The following is a 12,354-nucleotide window of genomic DNA, read 5'->3' on the forward strand; positions in this document are numbered from 1 at the left end:
GCTCCCTATTGTTGCTAGAGGTAGAGAGTAGAGAATTGTTTCCTGCAGTTGCCTATCATAGTGGCATTCTTCCTTGTCTCCTGATTTTCTTTAGCTACTAGGTATCAAGTTCTGAATAAAAGGAATTGGGAGGGGAGAATATATACTTGCTGTAAGACTTGCATATAATGTAAAAGTGAGTTAATGCTGAGATGTACTGGTTATGCTCATTGACTTATAGAGTGGTGATTTATCATTCAAAATGGATACATTGTTCTGAGCATGCATTTTAGAGAATCAAGAACATATGAAGGATTTGGAAAAAATGTAAAAGAGAAATCAAGAGATTTTTGTTGTTTTTTGCAGTGCTGGGGTTAAACACTGGGCCTTGCACATGCTAGGCAAGTGCTCTATCACTGAGCCACATCTCCAGCTCTGACAATCAAGAGTATTAAGAATTTTGGGGAAAATATGATAGGGAGATATCCTGATCTATTGTGGGAGAATGGAAAATAAAAATGTAAACTCTCCTTCCCCTAAGACAATCATATGCTTTGTGTTAATATAACTCTTCACTAATTCTAAGGCTATTTGTTTAAAGGACTCTTGATTAGTAATAGCACAGCAACTTTTAAAATGTGCTAGGCTTAGGTTCTGACCCTTCCTATTTGGTATTCCTTCTTGTAGATGGAAGTTTACTGACTTTGTTGAAGTTGTTTAGTGAATGACAGTGCCTATGGTGATGGGGAGGGAAACACCTGATTAGTAGGCTGGTTCTCAAAGACATTGGTGCCCGAGTGGTCTGCATGTTTGTATAAATAAGCTTGTGTTTCAAAGATGGTGTTTGTGCCATAGTAGCCAACTGTAGTGTTAGCATAGAAATGAGTAGTGGAGCATATGCTATGAAAATGCCTAAGATAGGGCTGGGGAAATATCTCAGTGGTACTTGTCTAGCATGTATGAGGCCCTGAGTTCAATCCACAGTACTGCAAAAGCAGAGAAAGAATGCCTAAGGTCAAAGTAAAGAAAAATCAGTCAGTTTGGGTCTTGGAAGAAAGCTGGTAACCTGTTGTGGTAGCAAACACAACAGTTATAGAAGAAATAATCATCAATTCAAGTGAAATCTTGCATTGAATCTTGAGATTATTACTTGTGTGACTTTAATTCATTTAACTTTAATCTCAAAGTTTAATTATGTGATGTTCATGGTAATAATACCCTAAACTCCTGTGTAATAGGATTATGTAGATATTCAGTCACTGTTATCTGAAATTGATATTGAAATTTATTCAAGTTACTGTACTGTAGCAAATTGTTAAATACTGAACATTACGGAAAATAAAGGGGTTATTTGAAAGAACATTCGTAAGCCTGTTTTAAGAATTTTTGACTATATTTTTAACCATGATTATTTTACTTTCTACAGTTTTAACTATGCAGTTGAAAGTATCAAAGAGAAGTTAAAGGCAAAGCCTTTGCTTTTACAGGTAAATTGATTAGTAACATCAGCTCCTTCTTGAGTTTCCTTAGCAATTTATTTGTTGCTATATATATATATATTTAAGCTCTTTAAAATTCTTTTTATAAAAAGTTGGTATATAAATAAAAATGGTTATAGATTATGGTAAGAATGATGATTAGCAGTTTGGTCACAGTGGTGTAATTAGATAAATTTTAACACCAGTGCAGTTAAGTGAGTGACCATTAATAATGCTAGTCTCATTCTGTCTTATAGTTACCAATTGGTGAGGCTAAAACTTTCAAAGGAGTGGTGGATATAGTAAATAAAGAAAAACTTCTGTGGAATTCTAATTCAGATGATGGAAAAGACTTCGAGAGAAAACCCCTTTTGGAAACGAGTGATACTGAATTGTTTAAGAAGACAATTGAAGCAAGGAATACCTTAATTGAACAAGTAAAATAAATATTTCAAGTTTAAAATTATATAAGTATTTAGAAACTTTTGAACATTTTATTTATTGTGAAATTTTATGTAAAATTACGTTTGGGATATGTAAAGTATAATGAATAATAAAAGAAACACCAATATGTTTACCACCCCCATGCATAAGTAGAGTGTTAGCAATATCTTTGAATTTGTGTGCCACTTCCTGTTCATATCTTTTTCCTACTAATCTTCCTGTTCCTGTAGCCAACATACATACATACATGTGTATATACACACACACATATACACACACACACATATAACATTTATATATTTTTATCTTGATCCTGGGGAACCCAGAGCCTTGTGCATGCTAAGCATGCACATACCAGTGAGCTGTATCCCCCATCCCCCAATGTATTATTTTAGAATTTATCTTTATTTTCTTTATAGTTTACTGTAAATATATATAATACATATATATTACACGTATATATCTTATGTATATATTTTATATATGGTATATATATTATATATTGTAGTATATGATATATACATCTCTAAAGAACTTAGTTTTGCATATTGTGAAGAGTAATGATACTATTTGTATTTTATTGCATTGTTTCATGTTATGGAGATCCATCCATGTTCTTATGTGTAGTTCATTAACTTTTAGTCTTGTATAGTGTTTCAATATGTGATTATATCAGAGTTTGTTGTCTTTTCTCCTGTGAATGGACTTCAAGGTTTTTGTTTTTTTGCTCTTAGAAACAGCATTGCTGTGAACTTCTTTATATTTCCTATGCATGTGTGCAAGAGTATCTTGAGGGTTGAACTTTAGAAGCAGAATTGCTGGGTCAAAGTATTTGCCTATCTTTTATTTTACCAGATGTCAATTATTTAGAAAAATTTAAAACCATCAATTTTATACTTAGTGTAGCTCTGGACCTCATCTGTCTTCAAATTTGATAGAAAATATCAAGATAGTTAATACTTGCAATATTTTATTATTTTGTTAGCGTATAGGGCAATAAGTAAAACAAACCTTAGACTCACTGATTTTTTTTTTTTTGGTACTGGGAATTGAACCCAGGAATGCTTAACCACTGAGCCATATCCCCAGCCCTTTTTATTTTTTACATTGAGACAGAATCTCCCTGAGTTGCTTAGGGCTGCAGTAAGTTGCTGAGGCTGACCTTGAACTTGTAATCCTTCTGCCTTAGCCTCCTCAGTTGCTAGGATTATAAGCATGTGCCACCAACGCCCAGCAGACTCAGTGAATCTTAGAGTAGAGAAAAATATGAGTTTGAGTCCTTTTATTTTTCACTTCTAAATTGAATTGGTCCAAATTCTGTCAACATTTTTTTTTTTGGTTGTAGTGGACACAAAACCATTATTTTATTTATTAATTTATTTTTATATGGCGCTGAGGATTGAACCTAGAGCCTCACACTTAATCATCAACTCAATCGATATTTTTATTAGAGGCTAACAGTTATTGAAGGCCTGTTTTAGGCTTGGTTAAGTGTTTATTATGCTATTTTCTTTAATCCTTACAGCAGCCTTTTATTGTGTCTCCATTTTACATGTGAGGAAGCAGAGCCTTAGAATGCTTAAATGAGTTGTTACACAGCTAATAACATGGCAGAACTAGAATTCAAACTCAGGTCTGTCTCAGTTCAGAGCTAGAGCTCTTCCCACTTGTTGTACTGTTTCTCTAGGTTAGCAGGGCATAGAAAGAACAAAAGTGGAATTAACATTAATCAGTAACTAGATGCATGATTGGTTCCTCATTAACTTTTTTTTTTTAATCTTAAAAGTACATAAGAATAAAGAAGGCTGTTGTAATCTAGTGGAGGAGCCAGTAAACACTTGTATATACTATCCCATCTTCTAGGATATGATAGTATATAATGGAATAAAGATTATCAGTAGCTGTTAATAGGTGCTAATTACAAGAAATACATAAGTGTTTAAAATTTAGAGAACAAAACCCTCTCACGTTTACTAAGATGCTGATAATAATTTTAAAAAAACGGGATAGGGTTGTGGCTCAGCAGTAGAGTGCTCGCCTAGCACATATGAGGTGATGGGTTTGATCCTCAGCACCACATAAAAATAAATAAATAAAGGTATTGTGAACTACAACTTAAAAAAAGTACACATAAAAAATAATTTAAAAAAACCTCTGAAAATTCGTGTTGGCAAGGATGTAGAGAAATTATGACCTTGTGTATTATTAGCAGGAACATAATATGCAATTGCTATGCGTAACCACACGGAGGTTCCTCACAAAATTGGAAATAAAATTACTATGTGATCCAGACATTTCATTTTAGGTATGTACCCCAAAGAAGTGGAAGCATGATCTTGTGGAGATATTTATACACCCATGTTCCTAGCAGTGTTATTCACAGTAACCAAAAGGTAGAAGCAACCCAAGTATCCATTGGTAGATGAATAGATGGACCAAATTCAGCATATACATGCAGTGGAATATTACTGAATCTTAAAAAGGAAGGAAATTCTGGTACAACATGAATAAATCTTGAAGACACTATGCTAAGTGAAATAAAACAGTAATGAAAAGACAAATACTGTATGATTCCACTTTTATGAGGTATCTAGAGTCAATTCAGAGACAGAAAATAGAATGGTCATTATTACCAAGGTCTCAGGGAGGGGGAAACGGGAAGTTGATTAACACCTGTAGAGTTTTTAGTTTTGCAAGTTAAAAGGTTAGGAGATTGTACTATTACCAACTTTCAAAACTATTATCAGCTAAATTATCATATTTCTTATAGGTACATGGTTATGAAAAGAACATGAACTAGATAATTTTATTTTTACTATTGAAGTATTGCCAACACCTCTCAACGTAAATATTTCCTTATCTGGTGATCATTCAGAATGCTGGAGGGACAACAACAAATGAAATTTTCTGTGAACTTAAACTCTCAAATTTATCTAAAAGACAAGTATTGCATTGTATATAAATTGTGCCTTTTACTTCTTTTGCATACTCTTAGTAGGTAGCGCTTTATTGAGATGCTTTATCAGACTCTGACTTTCTTTGAATTTAGGAAATACATCTTCAATTTCAAATTTACTTTTCTTTGAAAGAAAAACCATCTCTTTAAAAGATATGAAGAGGTATTTGGCCTCTGTAAGGTAGATCATGTAGCTGTCTCAAAACATTTTAATAATGAGTATTTGTGGTATTTAGATAAGTTTCTTATGTGAAAATTAATGCAAGTTATAAAACTTTAACCCTTTCTTTATAGGTTGCAGATTTGGATGATGAATTTGCTGACTTGGTTTTAGGAGAATTTAGTGAAAATTTTGATTTGCTACCAGCTGAAAAGGTATTTATATTGTTCTATTACTTTGACAAAGTTTTTCTAATTGGATGTAGTTTGATTTCTTTGTCTTAGGTGTTTTGTTTTTTTTTAATTTTGCATACTGTTAGAAAATCCTCTTTTAAAAAAAAGGTAAATCGCTCTGAATATAGGTACTTAGACAATGCCAACAATGTACTGTTTCCAGATATATTTTGCAAAATTAGATTAAATCTTCTTTACTTATGTAGTTAGGATCAGTTAATTGTTAACCTTCCTCCATGAATTGACAAATTTTTTACTTTGCTTTATGAAACACAGAAGTGTCAAATGAATGTTGCTTCCAAGTGGTAATCTGTAAAATGAGACCAAAGATGAGCCCAACAGATTCACTTAAACTGAGGCATACTTTTAAGTCATGTGAAGTTAAAGATAGGAAAAAAAAGTGATCTCTTTTTGTTTTGAATGAGATACCACAATTTTTGAAAAATTTTATTTTGTATTTGAATGTTTAAACATGATATTTATTATGCTCCTTGTCATATAACATGAAATCTATTTTTAGAGAGCTCACAATCTAAAGTAGAAAATTGTCCTACCAGTTTTCTTGTTATCAACACACTAATCTTTTCTTGATTTTTGAGAATTAAATTTTTTTTTACTTTCTCATTTTCCTTTGGATTTAAAAAAAAAAATTGTAGTTGTAGATGGACAGCATACCTTTATTTTATTTGTTTATTTTTATGTGGTGATGAGGATCAAACCCAGTGCCTCAGACATGCTAGGCAAGTGCTCTGTCACTGAGCTACAGCCCCAGCCCCTGGATTTTGTTTAATTTGGACCTTAATTTGGAAAAATTCTAACTCACATTTATATATTTTTATTTCTGACCAGTCCTCTGTTAGACTATCAAGGTTGAATCACAAGAATATCAATTTGTTTATTTAAGAAATATTTTTACACAACATCTATATCTTAAGCTTTTCTGGTTTCTGGGGACTTAATGGTATTTTATGGGACTTACTGCATGCTTATAAGGGATTTTATATTTTAATGAACAAGAGGCAGGTAATAAATATGCAGCTGGACATGCCAGATCTTTACAATAATTATCATTATAAAGAAAAAGCCATAAATAATGGTGGAAGTATGGTGAAGAGTGCCACCGTTTTACATGGATGGTTTGGGAAGGCCTCTTATTTAGAGAGATTCTGGCAGAATCAGTATATGCTACACAAAGTTAATGCTTGTTTATATTTCTGCTTTGTAGCTACAGACTGCAATACACAGAGTAACAGTGGCTCAGGTGGCTGTGCCTGTTCTTTGTGGAAGTGCCCTGAAAAACAAAGGTGTACAGCCTTTATTAGATGCTATTACTATGTACTTGCCTTCACCTGAAGAGCGCAACTATGAATTTCTGTAAGTAGCAGTCTCATAGATTAAATTCCAAGTCTTGAAAACACAAGTAGACCTCATCAGTGGTGAAGAATATCTTTGAAAATAACATAACATAGAGCCATAGTAACTTTTATGTGAAAGAGACATTTGTCATCATCTCTTCTAACCTTCCATGTTTATAGATGGAGGTAGGTTGTGTCTTTTCACTGTGTATGTGTTTAAGTGTTGACCTTGTCATCTTAGTTTAAAAAAAAAAAAAAGTTTGTTAAATAATCAGTAGATACATTTATATACATCTAGACTTGTGGATTTTTCATAAGCTCAAAATGTTTTGTGGCTATAAGGAAGTCATTGTTTTACTCCTATTGCAATTAATAGCATTATACTTAGGTAATAAATTCTCTAAAATCTGAGCGAGCATTATGCAGATGAGCAGAGAAGTGGGCTTTAATTTGCTAACTAGGACATTCATTAATAACTTTTCTTTTTTTTATTGATTTTATTATTTTTTCATTAATAACTTTTCACATCTGTAAATTTGAAGGGCATAATGGTAAAGTGATTGTGCATGGAATATGTATTGTTGGATTTAAATCCCAGCTCTTCCAAGTTGCTTAACATCTCCATTTATAAAATCAGAGAACAGGATCTACGTCCTAGGGTTCTATCAACTCAGTGAATTAGTGTTAAGCATAAGAACAAACTGGTATATATAGTAAGTACTCTAGATTAGTATTTGTTAAATTGTAAGGAATAGGAGTAAGATTGAAGAACTCCTATAATAGAAATGTTTAATCTATTTTGAGTCATGTAGACTTCTTTGAGACTAATAAAAATGGTCTCACCTCAGAAAGATGTACCTATGTGCAAAATTTGGCAATTTGGGGAAAATTTGGACTTTCTAAAAACCCATCAATAAAGAATTTAAGAACATAATTCTGTAAGAATGTTGGCTATATAAACAAGTTCATGTATGTACTGTAGATATTTATGGTTATGCAGGGAACAAAAAGTGAGGGAGAGTGAAAGCAATAATGGGAAAGAACCCATTTGTTCACCCTGTGTGGGCTTCTTGAGAATGGTATGATGTTCCCAGATATGCTTTTTGAAAGAGAGGTCTTAGCAAATAAATTATTTGCAAATAGAGGTAATATTTGGAAGAGAATTCACTATTTTTAGTTTTGAAGAATTAGTAGTAAGATCTCCATTAAATAATTTAGTCAGTGGAGGAAGAAAGGTACATCACATCATTACTTAATAGACATAGATAGCTCTACTCCAAGACTATGAGGGATCTTTGGAAGACATTAAAATTAAATTTCTGCAGTGATTCTGGTTTGCTCTGTATAGATATGTGGGAAGTATATTTTATAGACCTTTCTGTAATATCCTCTTTCTTTTATAGGCAGTGGTATAAGGGTGACTTATGCGCACTGGCATTTAAAGTTCTTCATGACAAGCAGAGAGGCCCAGTGGTTTTTATGCGTATTTACTCGGGAATGCTAAAGCCCCAGTTGGCCATCCATAATATTAATGGAAACTGCACGTAAGTAGAAGCTTAGGTTATTTTTCAAAACTGTACTCATTTCTTTAAAAGTACTTGACTAACATAAATCATGGTTTTAAAGGGAGAGAATAAGTCGTCTGCTTTTGCCATTTGCTGACCAACATGTAGAAATCCCTTCATTGACTGCTGGTAACATCGCTTTGACTGTTGGGCTTAAACAGGTAAATGACCAAATGATTTCTCTAGAAAATAGTAGTTTAAATATTTAGTTACAAGTATTTTTTAATAGCAAAAAATTCATAAAAAATCTAAATGTCCATTAGTAGAATAATGAATATTGTGGCATATTAATTAACATGGTTGACTATCATTCATTTGATAGAAAAGTAAATTATAGAAGGTAACAGGATGGATTATATACATATAAAGTTCACATCCAAGTAAAATATTCTATTTATGGATACATATATGTCTTAAGGTTGTTTAAATATTGCCTTTTTCCCATTGGGTTTTTACCTGTCTTGATCATACAGAAAATTTAATCTAACTTTATAATTAGATAATAACTAAAACATAATTTGCTAATAAAGGCTCCATGAGGGCAAGGGTTTTTGTTTCTTTTGCTCACATTTCTACCACAGTCTGTAGATCAGTGATTGTGTATAGTAGACATATGAAGAAATTTTTAGGATGAATGGATAAAAATACTTGATTCTGATTATATTTTGGGTGGATTAAAACTAAGGACATTTCCTTTATGTGGATTAAGTCAGGTAGAGTTTTATCATTAAACTTTGTATCTGTCATTTGGATAATATTACTTTTAACATTTGGAACGCTTCATGATTGATTGCAAGTTCAGTATCCTTTAGTAAAAAATTCTCATAGTGTTGATATTAGATTTCTGGTATTAAAGTGTCCTGTGCTCCTTGTTTGTATTTAAAGGAACTCTAAAGGTATTTTTGGAGTATTGTATCAGTAGGACTGTCCTTAATGAGAAGGAAACTGGCTTCGAACTTCATGATATAAAAGGTTAAAAGTGAAATTTTAGTTTTAAAGAGTAACTGGACTCTTAACTATGTAGACACTATCAATTCTAGCTGGTCAATGGTATTCTGGTTAATTTTATACTTAATAGGCAATTTTCTGTAAAAAAAATTCTTACCTGATGTTAAAACACTGTAAGGGACCTCTACTTAACCTCTTTTTTTGTGATTGAAAATGTAGACAGGTACATTTATTTGTTAAAGAAATGGATTTTGGATATGAGGTGTGTGTTTTATTGTTTATTAAAATTTATGACTGCAATATTTTGGATAGAATTCTTATACCAGTTGAGTTTTACTTATGAAAAGTTATAATGAACTTTCTGAATTTATTTCTCCTAAGTTCTGATGAGAAAAGTCAAGATTTTTCTTATTAATGATTCTTCGTGGGAGATGAATGTTTTCCAAGAACCTGTTTCGTTCCAGTTGTTCTGTTTGCTTGCAGACTGCCACTGGAGACACCATTGTCTCATCCAAATCCAGTGCGTTAGCTGCAGCTCGTCAAGCCAAACGGGAGGGAGAAAAGAAGCATGAACAAAACAGGGAAGCAGACAGACTTCTGTTGGCTGGAGTGGAAATTCCAGAACCTGTTTTCTTCTGTACCATAGAACCTCCATCAGTAGCTAAGCAGCCAGGTACATATAGTCTTCGTATATCAATTAACTAGTGTTCTGATGACTTACATAAAATGGTTACAATATACCCTAAGGAAATGTCTTATGTGATTGAATTAAATTTTATTTGTACTTTTTTTCTTTTATCTTGTCCATTTTTTTCTTTTCATATTCTTCCTTACTCTTGTTCTTGTGCTATTTGGGATTTCAAATAATTGGCCTTAGACCTTCCCTTCTAGTATATTAGATTAGATAGTAACTGATTCATAACTAATTCAGTTTCTTGTGTATAAAAGTGCTGTTTTACCTTATGTTCTAATCAATCTGTAGAACCCAGTGAAAATATTAATATTTACAATGGCTAATATTGCTTGGGCTTTTGAGAGTTACGTACTTTATTTGGCATATTAGCTAAAAATTCTTCAGTGGTTTCTTATTACTTATCACACAAACTCCTTAGTGTGAAATATAAAGCTCATGACTCCACCTGTATAATTTCCAGTTAGATTGTCTTAATAATCTCGAAGTTTATTTTTCTCTCTTGTGAAAGATTTGTTAGTCCCTTGGTTAGAGGATTGCTCCACAAATCCCTAGGGCACTCGGGCTCCAGTTTTTCTGCTCCACTGTCTGCATGCATAGTTCCTATGGTGGCTGGTAGAGCCATGGGTATCATTGTGGAGCTTCTGAGAGCAGAAAAGAGTAAGAGGGAGGAACAAGCTATACCCACTTCCCTCTTAAGATTTCTTATATGGAGCTGGGGATGTGGCTCAAGCAGTAGCGCGCTCGCCTGGCATGCGTGCGGCCCTGGTTCGATCCTCAGCACCACGTACAAAGATGTTGTGTCCGCCAAATACTAAAAAATAAATATAAAATTCTCTCTCTCTCTCCCTCTCACTCTCTCTTAAAAAAAAAAAAAAAAAAAAAAAAGATTTCTTATATGTCATTGGCCAACACTGATCTCAAGGGAGACTGATAAAGGTCTTAAGTAGGGAGCCACAGAGTGGAGTGGAAGGCTAGCAGTCTCTGCCGTAGCCTTCTTACCTGGCCTCATTTCCTAAAACTTTCTCCTTTTTGTATCCTCTTTTTCCACTCAAACAAAAATAAAAATAAAGTGAGTGCTTATGTCTTATGCTTCTTTGGTAAAGTAGATCTGATTTCCTAAAGATGTTATGTTCTTTTTGCATTGCTGGGTTTTTTTTTTTTTTTTTTTTTTTTTTGTGGTATTGGGGATTGAATCCAGGGATGCTGTACCACTGAGTCACATCCCCAGCTTTTTTTATTTTTATTTTTTTCTTTTGAAATTTTTTAAAAATAATTTTGAGTAAAAATAATGATGAGTTAGTTCGTAGGAAAAAAATAAGGAATATATTAGGAAGCCAGGTGCAGTTGCGCATGCCTGTAATCCCAGCGGCTCTGGAGGCTGAGGCAGGAGGATTGTGAGTTCAAAGCCACCCTCAGCAACTTAGCGAGGCCCTAAGCAACTCAGTGAGACCCTGTCTTTAAATAAAATATAAAAAAGGGCTGAGGATGTGGCTCAGTGATTAAGTGCCCCTGGTACAAAAAAAAAAAAAAAAGAAAGAAAGAAAGAAAAAGAAAAGAAAAGTGAAGAAAAATTGTGAGATGGCACCCTTATGATTGAAGTTCGTAAACACTGTGTGATCTCATTCTTTAATGTTCATAGGTTCATCTAAAATCCTCTGAGATCATCATGGAAACAGAGAGCAGAATGTGGTTACTAGGGACTGGGCAAGGGTAGAGCAGGGGAGGATGTTGGTCAGAGGGTATAGAATTTTGGTTAGACAGAAGAATAAATTCAAGACATCTATAGTATAGCATAGTGACTGAGTTAATAACAATATATTATATACTTGAAAATTCTAGCCCTTTTTATTTTGAGACAGGGTCTCACTAAGTTGCCTGAACTGGCCTCCCTCAGATCCTTCTGCCTTAGCCTTCTGAGTTGCTGTAAATACAAGAATGTACCATTGTGCTCGGCTATTTTCACATTAGGATGGTAACCCCTGAATGTATCTCCCTGTAAAATGTTTACTTTTTCTCTATGTCTGAAATCAAGTTGTGCTTCTTTATCAAGCTCTCGGTGAATTGCTGTATTAGACTAAGGACAGACCTTCTAGTTTTTTTTCCCTGGACTTATAGGATATAGAAAAATAAAAACTTTATTTCTGGAGGATTCAGTGGGAAAAGAAAGAGAAAATCCTAAGCCATGAAAGGGATTCAGTTCCTCACCTACCCAAGTGTAGTTCACATGAAAAAAATCTAAGTGTAGATTTAAGAAAGCCCCAAGTATAGAAGGAATCTGGGTCTTTTTTGTCCAGGTGGTGAGGAAAAGCGTTTAAATTAAGACAGGTATAGCAGCAACTTTCCTGGTACCTTAAAATGCCCTCAGGCCAGTAGGTGTAGTGTGGACTCTGATGGAGAAGGATCATGTATGAAGAATCCTGCTGGGCTGGGGTTGTGGCTCAGTGGTAGAGCGTTTGCCTAGCGAGGCCCTGGATTCGATTCTCAGCACCACATATAAATAAATTTAAAAAAGGCATTGTGTCCAACTACACCTAAAAAAATA

At 33.6% G+C, this 12,354-nt stretch overlaps 1 protein-coding gene across 3 annotated transcripts in view; it reads left to right on the plus strand.

The window, feature by feature from the left end:
- The window catches only part of Gfm2 (GTP dependent ribosome recycling factor mitochondrial 2), a 60,679-nt gene that overhangs the window by 19,493 nt on the left and 28,832 nt on the right, over nt 1-12,354 (plus strand). For all 3 annotated transcript variants that reach the window (XM_046427005.2, XM_058574098.1, XM_046427013.2), the window contains 7 exons: nt 1,406-1,466; nt 1,715-1,894; nt 5,152-5,232; nt 6,476-6,624; nt 8,009-8,149; nt 8,232-8,331; nt 9,602-9,791. In XM_046427005.2, coding sequence (XP_046282961.1) covers nt 1,406-1,466; nt 1,715-1,894; nt 5,152-5,232; nt 6,476-6,624; nt 8,009-8,149; nt 8,232-8,331; nt 9,602-9,791 — 902 coding nt within the window. The remainder of the gene's footprint in view (nt 1-1,405; nt 1,467-1,714; nt 1,895-5,151; nt 5,233-6,475; nt 6,625-8,008; nt 8,150-8,231; nt 8,332-9,601; nt 9,792-12,354) is intronic.

The sequence above is a fragment of the Marmota monax genome, unplaced genomic scaffold (genome assembly GCF_021218885.2).
Source record: "Marmota monax isolate L192 unplaced genomic scaffold, Marmota_monax_Labrador192_F-V1.1 WCK01_AAM20220418_F8-fsc00018, whole genome shotgun sequence".
Classification (NCBI taxonomy): Eukaryota; Metazoa; Chordata; class Mammalia; order Rodentia; family Sciuridae; genus Marmota; species Marmota monax.